The sequence below is a fragment of the Microtus pennsylvanicus genome, chromosome 3 (assembly GCF_037038515.1).
Source record: "Microtus pennsylvanicus isolate mMicPen1 chromosome 3, mMicPen1.hap1, whole genome shotgun sequence".
NCBI lineage: Eukaryota > Metazoa > Chordata > Mammalia > Rodentia > Cricetidae > Microtus > Microtus pennsylvanicus.
In genome coordinates, this window is record NC_134581.1 from 57,497,230 (window position 1) to 57,509,517 (window position 12,288).

General features: G+C 47.1%; 2 protein-coding genes across 5 annotated transcripts in view; both read left to right on the forward strand.

The window, feature by feature from the left end:
* Positions 1-12,288, forward strand: part of Map2k5 (mitogen-activated protein kinase kinase 5) — a 224,972-nt gene that overhangs the window by 195,821 nt on the left and 16,863 nt on the right. For all 4 annotated transcript variants that reach the window (XM_075965562.1, XM_075965563.1, XM_075965564.1 and 1 more), the window contains one exon: positions 962-1,007. In XM_075965562.1, the coding sequence (XP_075821677.1) occupies positions 962-1,007 (46 nt within the window). The remainder of the gene's footprint in view (positions 1-961; positions 1,008-12,288) is intronic.
* The window catches only part of Skor1 (SKI family transcriptional corepressor 1), a 57,571-nt gene that overhangs the window by 2,416 nt on the left and 42,867 nt on the right, over positions 1-12,288 (forward strand). Inside the window, exon 2 of the mRNA XM_075965561.1 lies at positions 962-1,007. The gene's annotated coding sequence lies outside the window, so the exon portion shown is untranslated. The remainder of the gene's footprint in view (positions 1-961; positions 1,008-12,288) is intronic.

The window sequence follows — 12,288 nt, forward strand, 5'->3', positions numbered from 1 at the left end:
AGGTTGAGATAAGGTGGCAGCTGAGTCAGAAAGAGAATATCGCTCCTCTTTCCACAGTGACTTTCAAAACCAGAACTACGGGACGAGGGAGGGCCCAGTGACTGAGAGCACCGTTGCTCTTTCAGAGGACCTGAGTTGGGTTCCCAGCACTCACATGGTTCCCAACCACCTGTAACTCCAATTCCAGGGGGTCTCATACCTTTCCTGACCTCTGTGGGCTCCATGTATTCACGAGCCACATACATAATGCTAGCAGATACACACATAAAATAAATAAATAAATCTTTTAAAAATGGAATTACAATAACTTATTTTTATTTCAACACTAACTTTAATAAAAGAATTCCCATTCCCAGTGTCTCCAGAAGTCTGACTCAAGGCCCGCATAAGATCAGGAATGTGTGTTAGTACTTTGGACAAGCATTGAGCTGGTGAATTTTGCTGTTGGCTTTCTGCCAGCTTAGTGGCCACACCAGAATCAACTGATGGCTTGGCTTGGCCATGGCCACCAAATGTAGGTTTTAACTAAGTCTCTATCGTTCTATTTACTAGTAAAGACTCGGGAGTCAGATGTTGGGGTGAAAACCTTTTAGATCAGAGATGCTGAGACACAATCAGCTGACCATCCTTTTCGGCCAGAGATCCAGCAAGAGAAGCATCTCTCCACTCTCCCAAACCAAAAAGACCATTGAATCTCGAAGTTCCTCCTTACTCCTTCCTGTGCATCTCTCTATATCCCTGGTTCCTCCAACCTCTCTATGGCTAATTCCTGTCAAGTAATTGCTCCCTCCAATCCCTGATCCAAGGTTAATTTTATTAACACAGTCTTGGAGTTTCACAGTGTGATCAAATAGCCTGCAACATTTTGCAAAGATCCCAATTCCAGCAGAAACAGAGTGGAAATTAACAGCAAAAATATAATTACAAATATGAATGAGAGTCTTTTGTCTTCCCACTGCAGCATGAGGAAACAGCCCAAAGAAAGACCAGCACCCGAGGAACTGATGGTGAGTGAAACCTTCAGTGTGTTACAACAGAGCCTGGCGTGAGGGCTGGAGGTTTCCCAGCATGCTCAGAGCCCTGGGATCCATCGGCAGCACCTAGTAACCTAGCATGGTGGCCGCACCTGTGATTGTGGCCTTTGAGAGGTAGAAGAGGATCAGAAATTGAAGGACTATGCTCAGCTATAAATGAGGCTAGCCTGTGATACCTAAATCTGCCCTCAGCCCCAGCCTCCCTAAAACCAGAACTTTTTTTTTTTTTTTTGGTTTTTTGAGACAGAGTTTCTCTGTGGTTTTGGAGCCTGTCCTGGAACTAGCTAAAAAATTCACAGGCCAGAAAGCCAACATGACTTACTTTATTGGGCAGAGTTTTTCTCATTTTCTTTCCATGCTAGAGACTGAACCTAGGGTCTCGCACATGCCAAGAAGCAAGCACTGTCCTGCTGACCCGTATCCCCAGCCCTGCACAGGTATTTCTGAAGTTCAGACCCTTAAAAGTTTCTCTTTGGAAAGCCCCTCCATTTTGAAGCTTCACGAAGAACCCTCTTCATCTCCTTTATTCAGGGGTCACAACTTTGTGCATTCGCTCTTACTCCCTTCCAGAAGTCCCGGGGCTGGTGACAGAAGACAGCAGAAGTGTGTAGTGTATAGTGTGGTCCTCCAGGGAATCATGACTGTAGCGTGGGATCCTCTGGACTCACGTAGAATGAAATGAGATCAGTTTGCTGTGAATCTTTCGTCTTTCCTCAGAAACAGGTACTGGGAGGTGGCCGACGCTATGCTATGTTCCCAGCTCCAAAGCAATCATGCTTTGATTGCAAATGACAGTCCTTCCTCAAGCAGGGAAAGGCACAGAGATGGTCCCTTCTCCATTCCCAAGTGGTCATCATTTACTGTAGATTGTTGATTGGAGGATGCGAGCTGTTAGAAGGGCGTGGAGCTTTAGTAGCAGTGAGTAGGTTGGCTGTGTGCGGGCCACACTTGGTGCCACTCCCTGTCCTCAGAAGACTGCAGTCGGCCAACCGCGGCCTTTGTAAGCAAGGTGCCTTTCACTCTTCTTGGTTCAGAGGGTTTTGTTCTTTGGATTTTGTTCTAAGCCCCCAACTTCTGTGCACAGCAGAGTCCATCGTCACATAATGCATGTCCCTTTGTTGTCACCAGCAGGTACATTTCTCTTTCATGTCACACCGGGCTAGGTCTCACTTTTCTTAAAAGCGTCAAATTAAAAGCTCATCCCCAAAACCTTTGCAATTTGTAACTGTGGGTCTCGTGTCCAGATTGAAGGTGGGGTTGGCGGTTTGGTTTGATTTGCTATTTAAGTAGTTTGGGGGTTTTATTGTTTGTTGTTGGGCTTTGTTTGGTCTCTCGTGGTTTGGAAGATCTTACAGTTAGTCACATTCGAGAAAGCTTGGAGCAGGTTCAAGAAATGGAGACTCATTTACCTGGTCATTATTGTGCTATGGCTGGACAGCTCAGCTATCAGAACCGAGAAAAGGGGTTTCATAAAACATACCTGTGTGCAAGTGCATGTTCGATGCTGCGGTGAGCTGGCCACTTATAACTAAAACATCTGGAGATCATGTGTGCACCCGTCCATGCATGTGAATGTATGTATGAGTAAGGAACATCCCCTGAGGAAGGGGGCACAGGTCATAAAAATAAGGCTGAAGGGTGGGCACTTAGCTTTTTAATCCCTTATGTGTGCTGTTCCATCTTTTTATTAAATACGTATTTTTTTAAAAATAAAGAAAAACATAATCACAGGAAACACCATCCTACACTTAATTTTTTTCTTTAACAGGACTCAGTGTTAAGATTTTGGCGAATCTATCCCCAGACATCTAGCAGAAGTGAGGCCAGTCCTTGTTTGATGAAACTTGGTCAAGAGGGAGCAAACAGCGGGGAGGCAGCTGCAGTGGTCCAGGTGATAGACACCTGCCTGGCTGCTTTTGGTCAAATACTCAATACAGGGGAGTTGGAAAGATGGTGGTTTTCTTCCCTTGTCTTGAGCTTGAGTTACATCCTGAGACCCAATCTTAAGAAACAATTTCTTAACTCCTCGTAACATATTAATGGCTTTAGTTTCCTCTTGACCCTCACTGCCTGCAACCTCACTGATGGTGCTCCCATCTGAAGACAAGAGCGTCCTCGGAAATACAAGGGCTGTAGAGCCCATTTGTCACTGTGGATGGGGGCCTGTGCCTTTTGGGGGAAAAAAGAGCAATTTATCTCCCAAGTACAGTAACCCCAGCTTCAGGGCCCACATAATTGTCAAAATTTCCCTGTGGGTCAGCATCTTCCAAGTCATGGTAAGAAAATCAAAGGTGACGTGCTTGGAAAGATGACGGTTATCCATTCACCATTTGGAAAGTCTCACATGTCCTCCAGGTTTGGCTCTGACGGGGAGGGAACACAGCATGGTCCTGCCTAAATAGATAGGAATGCAGGATGGGTGGTCCAGATCACCCCGTACCCAGGGCCTGGCCGTACGCATAGCAGCATTCAGACTTTGTATTTAGTTGAATAACCTTACAGACCCAAGTACCAATATCAAGCTTTAAAAACCATTGTCCATGTCATTCTAAGTCTAAACATGAAACTCAAGATTAAACTCTTTTTTTTTAAACCAAGCTGACCTCGAACTCACAGAGATCGGCCTGCCTCTGCCTCCCAAGTACTTGGATTAAAGGTGTGTGCCACCACCACCCAGCACAAGGTTAAATTCTTAAAGTTTTTAAAATCTCAGGTTCAGAATACATTTCCGGGTAGAACTACTAAATTCTATTCTCTGTTATTCTTCAGATAGCTTTATTGTCCTTAATGGAAGTCTTGTGAAGCTGCGCCAAGGAATCTTTATAATGCTCGCATGTTAAGGACCAACGTCCATATTCAACTTCATGCAGAAGGTTCTCAAACTAGTCATGTTGCTGCATAGCTGTAACCAGTACTCAGGAGGAGGCTCAGCACTTGAGAGTGTGTACTGCTCTTGCAGAGGACCCGGGTCCGTTCCCAGCCTAATATCAGGCAGGTCACAACTACCTGTAACTCCAGCTGTAGAAGGGATCTGCTGTTGACCTCTGCATCCACAGGTTAGGCACACTCACACACGTGTGCATGCAACACACAAATAGCAATGTGCTCCAAGTTTTCATCATTGGCATGTATATCCTCTTCTGCAGTCACAGAGCCTGGTCAGTAGTCTAACTCAGACATTTAAAGACCACTGAAGTCCTGCGCTTGTCCCAGCGGCACGTGTGGTTTAAAGGACAGTAAACCACGTAGGCAGAGTCTCGCAAGGGAGAGGTCGGGTGCCCGGCTAGCCAGGATGGAGTAGTAGTTTTAGAGGAGCAGCAAGAGCTGTGTGGGACCCACCAGGGCAGTTAGGGGAGATGCTGTGTGGAGAGGCTAGTGTGTGGAGCGCCCCTGAAGGATGGACTGGACTGTGTTCATTTCAAGGGACCGTTCCAGGCTAACGAGGCAGAACAGGCAGAGCACCCATGTGTGTGCGCCCACACCTTTTCAGAGCCGTGGAAACCTCTAGTGCCTGCTGGAACAGAAACCCCTTTGACTTTGGTCTGATAGAGTTCCAAAGCCACAAAGGTGGAGTTTGGTTGGGCCATGTATCCCCAGCTGGGCAGTTACTAGAGAACTCCTCTAGTGACGCCACTGTCAGCACAGAAGGCTCTAAACACTGACTGCACACCAAAGCAGTACAGAACCCTGTCTGTGCTGACCCTTCTGCTTGAGTACGTGCACATCCTGTTAACTGCAGGGAAGTCACTTGTGCAAAGGACAAGGAGGTGTCTTCAGCCATCAAGAGCCTAATCTATTACTCAGGAATCAGCTTTAAGGCCCAGGAAGTAAAGGAAGCCATGAGCTGTCAGCCTGCCGTCAGCTCTCTCTGCTCCTGTAATCTTGATTCCACAGGTGAAGAACCAAATGATGCCGCCGGGCTCTGTAACCTTGTACCAAGAATTTTTGGTAAAGAGTCTCCTGGCAGTAGAAACTAAGGAGGTGGAAGACATCATCAGGCTTCAGACATCCAAGGTCAGCTTCTGCCAGTCAAAAAGATGGGTATAACTTGAGAAGAAAGGGGAAAAACACTACAAAGGTGGTAACGATATTTCCCCATCATGCCTAAGGTCAGGTTAGAAGAGACAAGATATTACATTAGATCCTTAAACTCGAGAACAGGACCACTTGAGATTGGAGGCCTAGTCTTATTTTGTTATTCAAATCGTATGTTTAAATGTTTAAGAAGCTAGGATGCCGAACATTGCTATGTAGACAGTTTGCTTTAGCAAACCATAAAGGATTGCATTAGAGGCAATGTCTCCCTTTAGGTTCTATAGTAATGAAGGCAAGGGTGGGAGCAGTCCTTCCCTGTATCACCCCAAAGCAATGACCTTCCCCTTCCATGCCAGCATGTTCATCTGCTGGGTCACAGGGCCTGAACCAGGGAAGTCAGTGAGGAGCCGGAGACTCCAGGCAGAATCCTGTGCTCATGTGTGGATTTGCATCTTTTTTTTTTCCTGCAAAGAGAAATTCATAGTTGTCACCAGTTTTTCAAAGGGACTGTGACCCTCCGTGATTGTTCAGCTCCCAGGCTACCTTCCTATTTTGCTCTTTATAGTTTCCTGTCAAGGCCAGACAAGCAGCTCAGGAAGAGGCAGCCACTCACAGGGAGGGTGCTTGCTCGGTGTGGGGGAGGGAAAAGAAGCATCCTCCCAGTGGGACTCTGCCAGGCTCCCACCAGCTGTCAGGCAACCCTTTAACCTCCCAGCCTGTCCCCAATGAGGGTCATAGCTCAGGAGCAGGCGGGTGAGGGCCACAGGCACCCACAGTCACAATCTGGGCTCAGAGCGGAGATGGTTCTATGCATTTCGAGCATTTCCTCGAGCTTCCCGGGTCTAAGCTCTATTTAATGGAATCTATGCATAGTAAGTAATCAGGTCAAAAAAAGCCGCATCCCGGTTTGAGATCAATCGCTGCCTAATACTTTATCGAGGCCACTTTATTATCTCATGCTGATCCGAATCTATTCTCCTCCTCCTTTGTAGCACACACTTCGGCTGTGGGAAAAGTACGGGTCCCATACATATTAAAAACATATACCCATTCTATCTGTATGTAAATGCGTGAGGCACAGCTGGATATTGCAGAGGAGTTTGATTTACTAATAGTTATTATCTGTTCTCGCCGTTCAGTGGCAGAGAGAATTTCAGAAAAACAAGCTGGCACAGAAATTGTCTTTATGCTATTACTATCCTGCTTTGGTAACTGTTTAAAAACATGGGTTTTCTCCGTAGGTTCTAATAACGCCTGTTGTTTTGTGCGTTTCCCTGTGTGTCTCTCTGTGCATTCCAGAACAGGGTATCCTGTGTTAGCCTCTCCCCCAGTTTGGTTTTTCTGTTCCTAAGAAGCAACCTGGGGCTCAGTTTGCAATTGGAATGTCACAATTTGCTCAGGAACCACGTAAATCGTGGGGCTGGATATACAAGCTGGAGTGGACCTTAGGGGAGGGGTTCAGCCATAATCACAACAGGGTTTTGGATGTTTGCTCCCTCCACCTGATCCCAGCTGCAAACATGAAGGCTTTGTGTGTGCGAGGTAGTAATGTTTGGGGGCTAATAAACACCAAACTGCTCCAGAAAAATCTGTTTAAACATTTAATTACTTGCAAAGAGATGTTAACTTGTTTAACTCCTCTAAATTAAACTGTCACTGGTAGCTTCTCTGTTTGCTTGAACCTGATTGTAATTACATTTCCAAATACTGTGGTTGGCTATTCTCTCAATTATGATAAAGCAGACATCTGTAGTCTCTTTCAAAGAGTGAAGGGGTCCTGGGTTAGATTTTGGTCCCTCCTGCACTCAGATCCAAGCCTGACTTTGGGTTTACACACATGTCTTTGCTTGCCGCGAGACACAGACCTTCTGATCCACTGTGAAAGGCAAAATGCACTTTGCAAGCTAAGATGATTTCTATTCTGCTATCTTAAGATCATTCGTTAACCAGAAAGACCAAAAGGAAAGGGGGTGATCAGGGTTCCATGGAGGCAGGTAAAGGAGCTAAAGAAGGGTAGAGAAGGGGCTCATTTCTGAGATCAGGAGGTCCTCTATGGTTGAAGCACAGGACCCACCTATCCAGCATCGCCACCACATCCTACTGAAGAGGCTGAAGGCCAAAAAAGGCACATTTCCACAGCCCCCTGGAATGCTTAGTACCACTGTGCTGGGGGAAACCTTTTTAAAATACCAGGGGTGGTTAGTGAGCTCTTGGGAATGTGAATGGCATTCACTACAACTGGCCATCGCCTGTGTCAAGTACAATGTGTCTGTTATTTTCCTTCTTTCTCTCCTCCTCTTTTTCCTTCTCTCCCTTCCTTGAGGTCCCCCTCATTCCCAATCCCAGAATTATAGACCTGTACCAATATGCCTGACGCATACAAACCTGTTTTTAAAATTTCTTGAGCGTCTGGCTCATTTTTGCAGACTTCATTTTTGCTTTGGGTTCTACTCTCTGTCTGTACACTCATTAGCTGTGGCACCCAGAATTTAGAGGCAGAAGTCCTAACTGGAGGCCCCTTCAAGCACAAAAGTCATTGGCAAATGATGGTGGCATCAAATAGGGTCCAACTGACAACTGTGCCACCCCCCCCCCCACAGGTTCTAAAGGCCATTAATGTTTGTGTTTCCTTATACACAGGACTCCTCTAGTAAAGCTCATGTCAGCACTGTAGCTGCATATAACTACAACGCCAGAGTCACTGTCTGGTGCTTGAGACAGTGCTAAATCAGTCCGCTTTCATTTGAATTTCTGATGGCTGTAGCACTTCAGCAAGACAGAAACAGCCTAGCAAACAGGCTTCATTCCTCCTGAAATGTGACCACTATGAGACTTTAAAGAATAAATACATGTATGTGTACATATGTGTATATGTGTGTGCGTGTGTGTTTACAGGTGTGTATGTATACGTGTGTGTGTTTTATGCATGCACATGGCAAGATACAGATGGAAAAGACCTAGCTTTAGCCGTCTGATCTAGCAATTCTCATTTCCAGATGAGGATAACTCCCCCATCCTTCAAGTCAGATCCTTTTCTCTTTTAATTGTGTGTGTGTTTGTTTGTTGTATGTGCAAGCATTATGGCACACATGTGGATGTCAGAGGACTTTTCAGGGATCGCTTCACACCATGTGGCCCCGGGGGATTAAACTCAGAAGGTCAGGTTTGGCAGCAACCACTGAGCCACCTCCCTGGCCCCAACTCTGATCTGTCCTTACAGCCATGACTCACCTGTTTGAGATTGCAGTTGTTTGAACACTGTATAGAGACTGCATTGCTCATGGTTTATGGCGCTGTCACCTTCTCAGCATTTCATTTCAAGGCACAGTGAGGGGTTGCAGTGCTAGGCCACGAGGAAAGGGGTTGCCTTAGGTGCATGGTTGGCCCCCTCTTCCCCTCTTGTATGATTCGCTGGAGGCTAAGGGAGCCACACTGTTAGCCTGCAGCCCCTATTGGGTACACTGAAGTGCCTGCAGATTCTGCCTTTGAGTGTCCAGCCTAGAAGGTGGCCCTATTCCTTCCTAAGGTCCCCTCCTCCTTCAGGTTTGCCCCTGGCAGGGCTCACTCCCCACTCTGAGCAGCACTTAGTGACATGCTAATCCGTCCAGAGCCAGTCATGTGTGCCGAGTCAGCCCTCACACCTCACAGAATCATCTGAGAGGTTTAGGGAAGAATTGTGAGGGTTCTAACTAGACTGAGCATTCCCCAGCCCTGTGGTCAGGGAACAGATATGTTTTGTTTTGTCTTTTACAGTCCTCTGGGTAACTAGAAAGAGCAGCCAGAGGGAAAGCTCACTGTTTAACAAAACTCTCTTTTTTCTCCGACTAGATTGTAAGTCTGCTGAAGGAAGAGCATGCTCTCATAATTCAGTGCCTATCTTGGGCCTTGCCTATCAGTCAGGCTAAATACTATTGATCATTCTTTGTATGCCCCATTCTCGCTAATCCAGTCAATAAAGGCTGCTCTGACAGGAACAGCTGAAGACAAACAGGACGAGTTCCCAGAAGAAGCTCACCCGAGGACAGGCAATCCCTGGAAATTATGACACCCCCATATGATAGTACATAGTCTGATTAAAATTTTTGTTTGATGGGAGAGCTCATCCTGGTACGGTCAGCGTCTAGGACATTGCTGTGTTCATGGGTGATTGTCAAAGCACTTCAGGGAGCTGTAGGACATGGCCATCAACAGCTCAGCAAACATTAGTCTCAGCCCTACCCTGGAGGCGGGAACAGCCTGGAGTGCTAGGCAGGTGTTGCTCCACATCAATCCTTTGACCACTGAAGAACTTACCTCCAACCATTAATTCCAAATCAAGAGACCATTCTCGAGTCAAGGAGACCTCCTGGCCAGCACCCTCTTCTCCTGATGATGAGATACTCTCAGGAGAGCCCCAGGTCTCCCCGGTCAGCACACCGGCTGCACACCACCCTCGTGCCCCAGTGCTCACGGGAATAGCGGTCAGGTTGCAGAAGCCCAGAAATGGTTAGCTGTTGAAGGTAGGTAAAGGATCTGAAAGCCAGTCCCGGGACTTGGCAGTTGCTGTTGAAGCTAACAAAGTTGTTTTCCCTGTGAGAACACGCTGATAAATAGATGCGATTCTTATCAATTATTAATGCGTCTAACCAGGAATGTCAGAGGCGGGGGGAAATATGAGAAGCCTCCTGTTTACAGTTGTAGCCAGCTGGATTTGTGTAATGGGTTGTTTGCTTTTTAATTTGTAGCCGTTTTGAGCGGGACCTTTGGGGACTGGGAGTCTTACGGCTTCAGATACAGTTATGGGGGGGGGGGGTGTTAAACCTGTCTGCAAGGTAATTTGAGGTTCACATGGCCATTTAGAGACCACAGAAAGGCAGCGCAGGCATTTGGGCCTTCCGTCCTCTATTTAATTTTCAAGATTCGAATTAAACATCAGGCCCTGGTCTACCGAGAGACATTTGCCAGAGCATGGACTAGTTTCTTCCCTGTGTCCTGCTTCCGCACTCCTCTGCTGGCTCCGTAGAAACGGCCACTGAGTCTGAAGTGGGAGAAAAGGAACCCTTCATTTATTCGAGCAAAGGTTCCCCTGGCACAAATAAAAATGGAATTTTAAAATGTAACCCGATTAACTCTTAATTGTACACCAATAGCCTGTGTTTGTCTTGGCTCCCTCAGAAGGCTTCAGCGCGACCTGCATCTCTGTCGAAAGTTGCGGGGGAGGGGGATTCAATTAATAGCAGGACTTTCTAATTGCGGGATCAGTATGGAGTTGACAAAAATTTGTATAAATAGGGTACATTTTTCTACTTAAGAGGGCTGTGCTGAGACATTTTTTAATTGGATTTTCATGGTGATTGACAGCATTTGATTATGACAGTAACTTTATTTGGCTGGACTGCTTTAGCCTCTTGTTCAGATTTCCCATCAAAGCTCCTTTTCATCGGCTCAATCCCCGGCGGAGCGGCAGTCATTGTGGAGCCGCCTTTTAGCACCTTTGTCGTCCGCTCCCTGGTGACGATTGGGCCCAGCTGGTAGTAGATAGGAAATGGGCCTTTCACAAAGAGGCTGCGGCTCCCGCCTCTGTGCCTTCAATAATTTTAAGAGCCCCCCAAACCTGTTGAGGATTAGAAGTAGCTTTAGATGTGAAATGAGTGTTAAGTATTAGTAATCGGGAGATTAGGGCCCCGGGGACCACGAGAGATAAACAACTGCAATTAAGGCAAATCTGCCGATGTAAACAAAATTTAGCCAAAGCAGATGCCCTCGCCATTTTGGGGATTGATTGGAGGGCACCAAGGAATCGATTTTTGTCTTGTTTACACTTGCAGACCCCTGTGATATACTGGAAGGCTAAATATTTCATACCGCCTGATCTTAGTTAATTTTTTTCCAGTGCCTCACAGTGGGCGCTTCTCTTCTCACAGTGACCAGGCCCGAGTTTATCCAGCATTCACAGGGAGCAGCTAATTGTCTATGAAGGGCCCCCGTGTTTAAATGGGCTTGACAGGAATTTAAATTTTGTTTCAATCAACCCCTGTGCTCACAGCCTGCTCCAGCTTCTAATTTTTAAATTAAACATGATTTTTTTTTAAGCCACAGCCTTGCCTCTGGAATGATCTCCCTCTAGCTTTCGGGAGGCAGACTGGCAAGCCTAGAAACTGGCAGGTGCTGGAAAGGTCTTTCTCCAGAGCAGGTGTCGCCCCCTGGCAGGAGGTCTACAGAGCCTGGGCTGGGCTCCTGAAAAGTGGGTTAAGCACCCGGAGGCAAGCATGGCGGACTTTCGGGACCAGCGAGATTATAGCCTCCTGCACTCAGAGTACAGGCTGGTTCCGAAGCTTTCTGTGTTGTGGAGAATTTCAGTGAGCACTCACTAAGTTTGTGTCCTGAGCCCCAGCTCAATGCAGGGTATCCCACCCAGCTATGGGAAGGGGGCACCTTGTGGTCCCTGGGTCCTGATTCCAGTTAGCCTGCAGCCTCACAGGAGAGATGAGGATAAATCAGCTCCTCATGATGGAATTGACAGGGGCAGGCACACACACGCATGCACACATACACACACATGCACACATACACACACGCGTGCACACACACACACATGCACACATACACACACGCATGCACACGCATGCACACACATGCACACACACATGCACACATACACACACGCATGCACACATACACACACATGCACACACATGCACACATACACACACGCATGCACACATACACACACATGCACACATACACATACACACACGCGCATGCACACACACACGCATGCACACATACACACACATGCACACATACACACACGTGCATGCACACACACACGCATGCACACATACACACACACACACTGTCCCTTGCCTCAGCTGCCTGGTTCTGGAAGTCTCTGAGTGTCTGGAGCATTGCCCTGTGCTCTGCCACAGCCCACTCCCCAGTCACATGGTGGCTTCTCACTCTGCCACCCACATTCAGCCCCTGCTGCCTTCTAGGCTGCTGCAGAGAAGAAGGTGGCTTTCTCTAGCATGTTACCTTCCCACTGTAGCTGGTGATAGTCATGGACCAGATCACAGTTCCTAGAGCACAGATAAGACCCATTTATCACCCTGCTCAGATCTTTAGCCCAGCCTGAGACCAACACTCAGCAAATCGCTACCCAATTGAAGTACTAGGAATTTATTGGTGGGTAAAGTGAGTTCTAAGAAGAGTTTCCCTTGGCCCTGGGTATCTGGGGAGA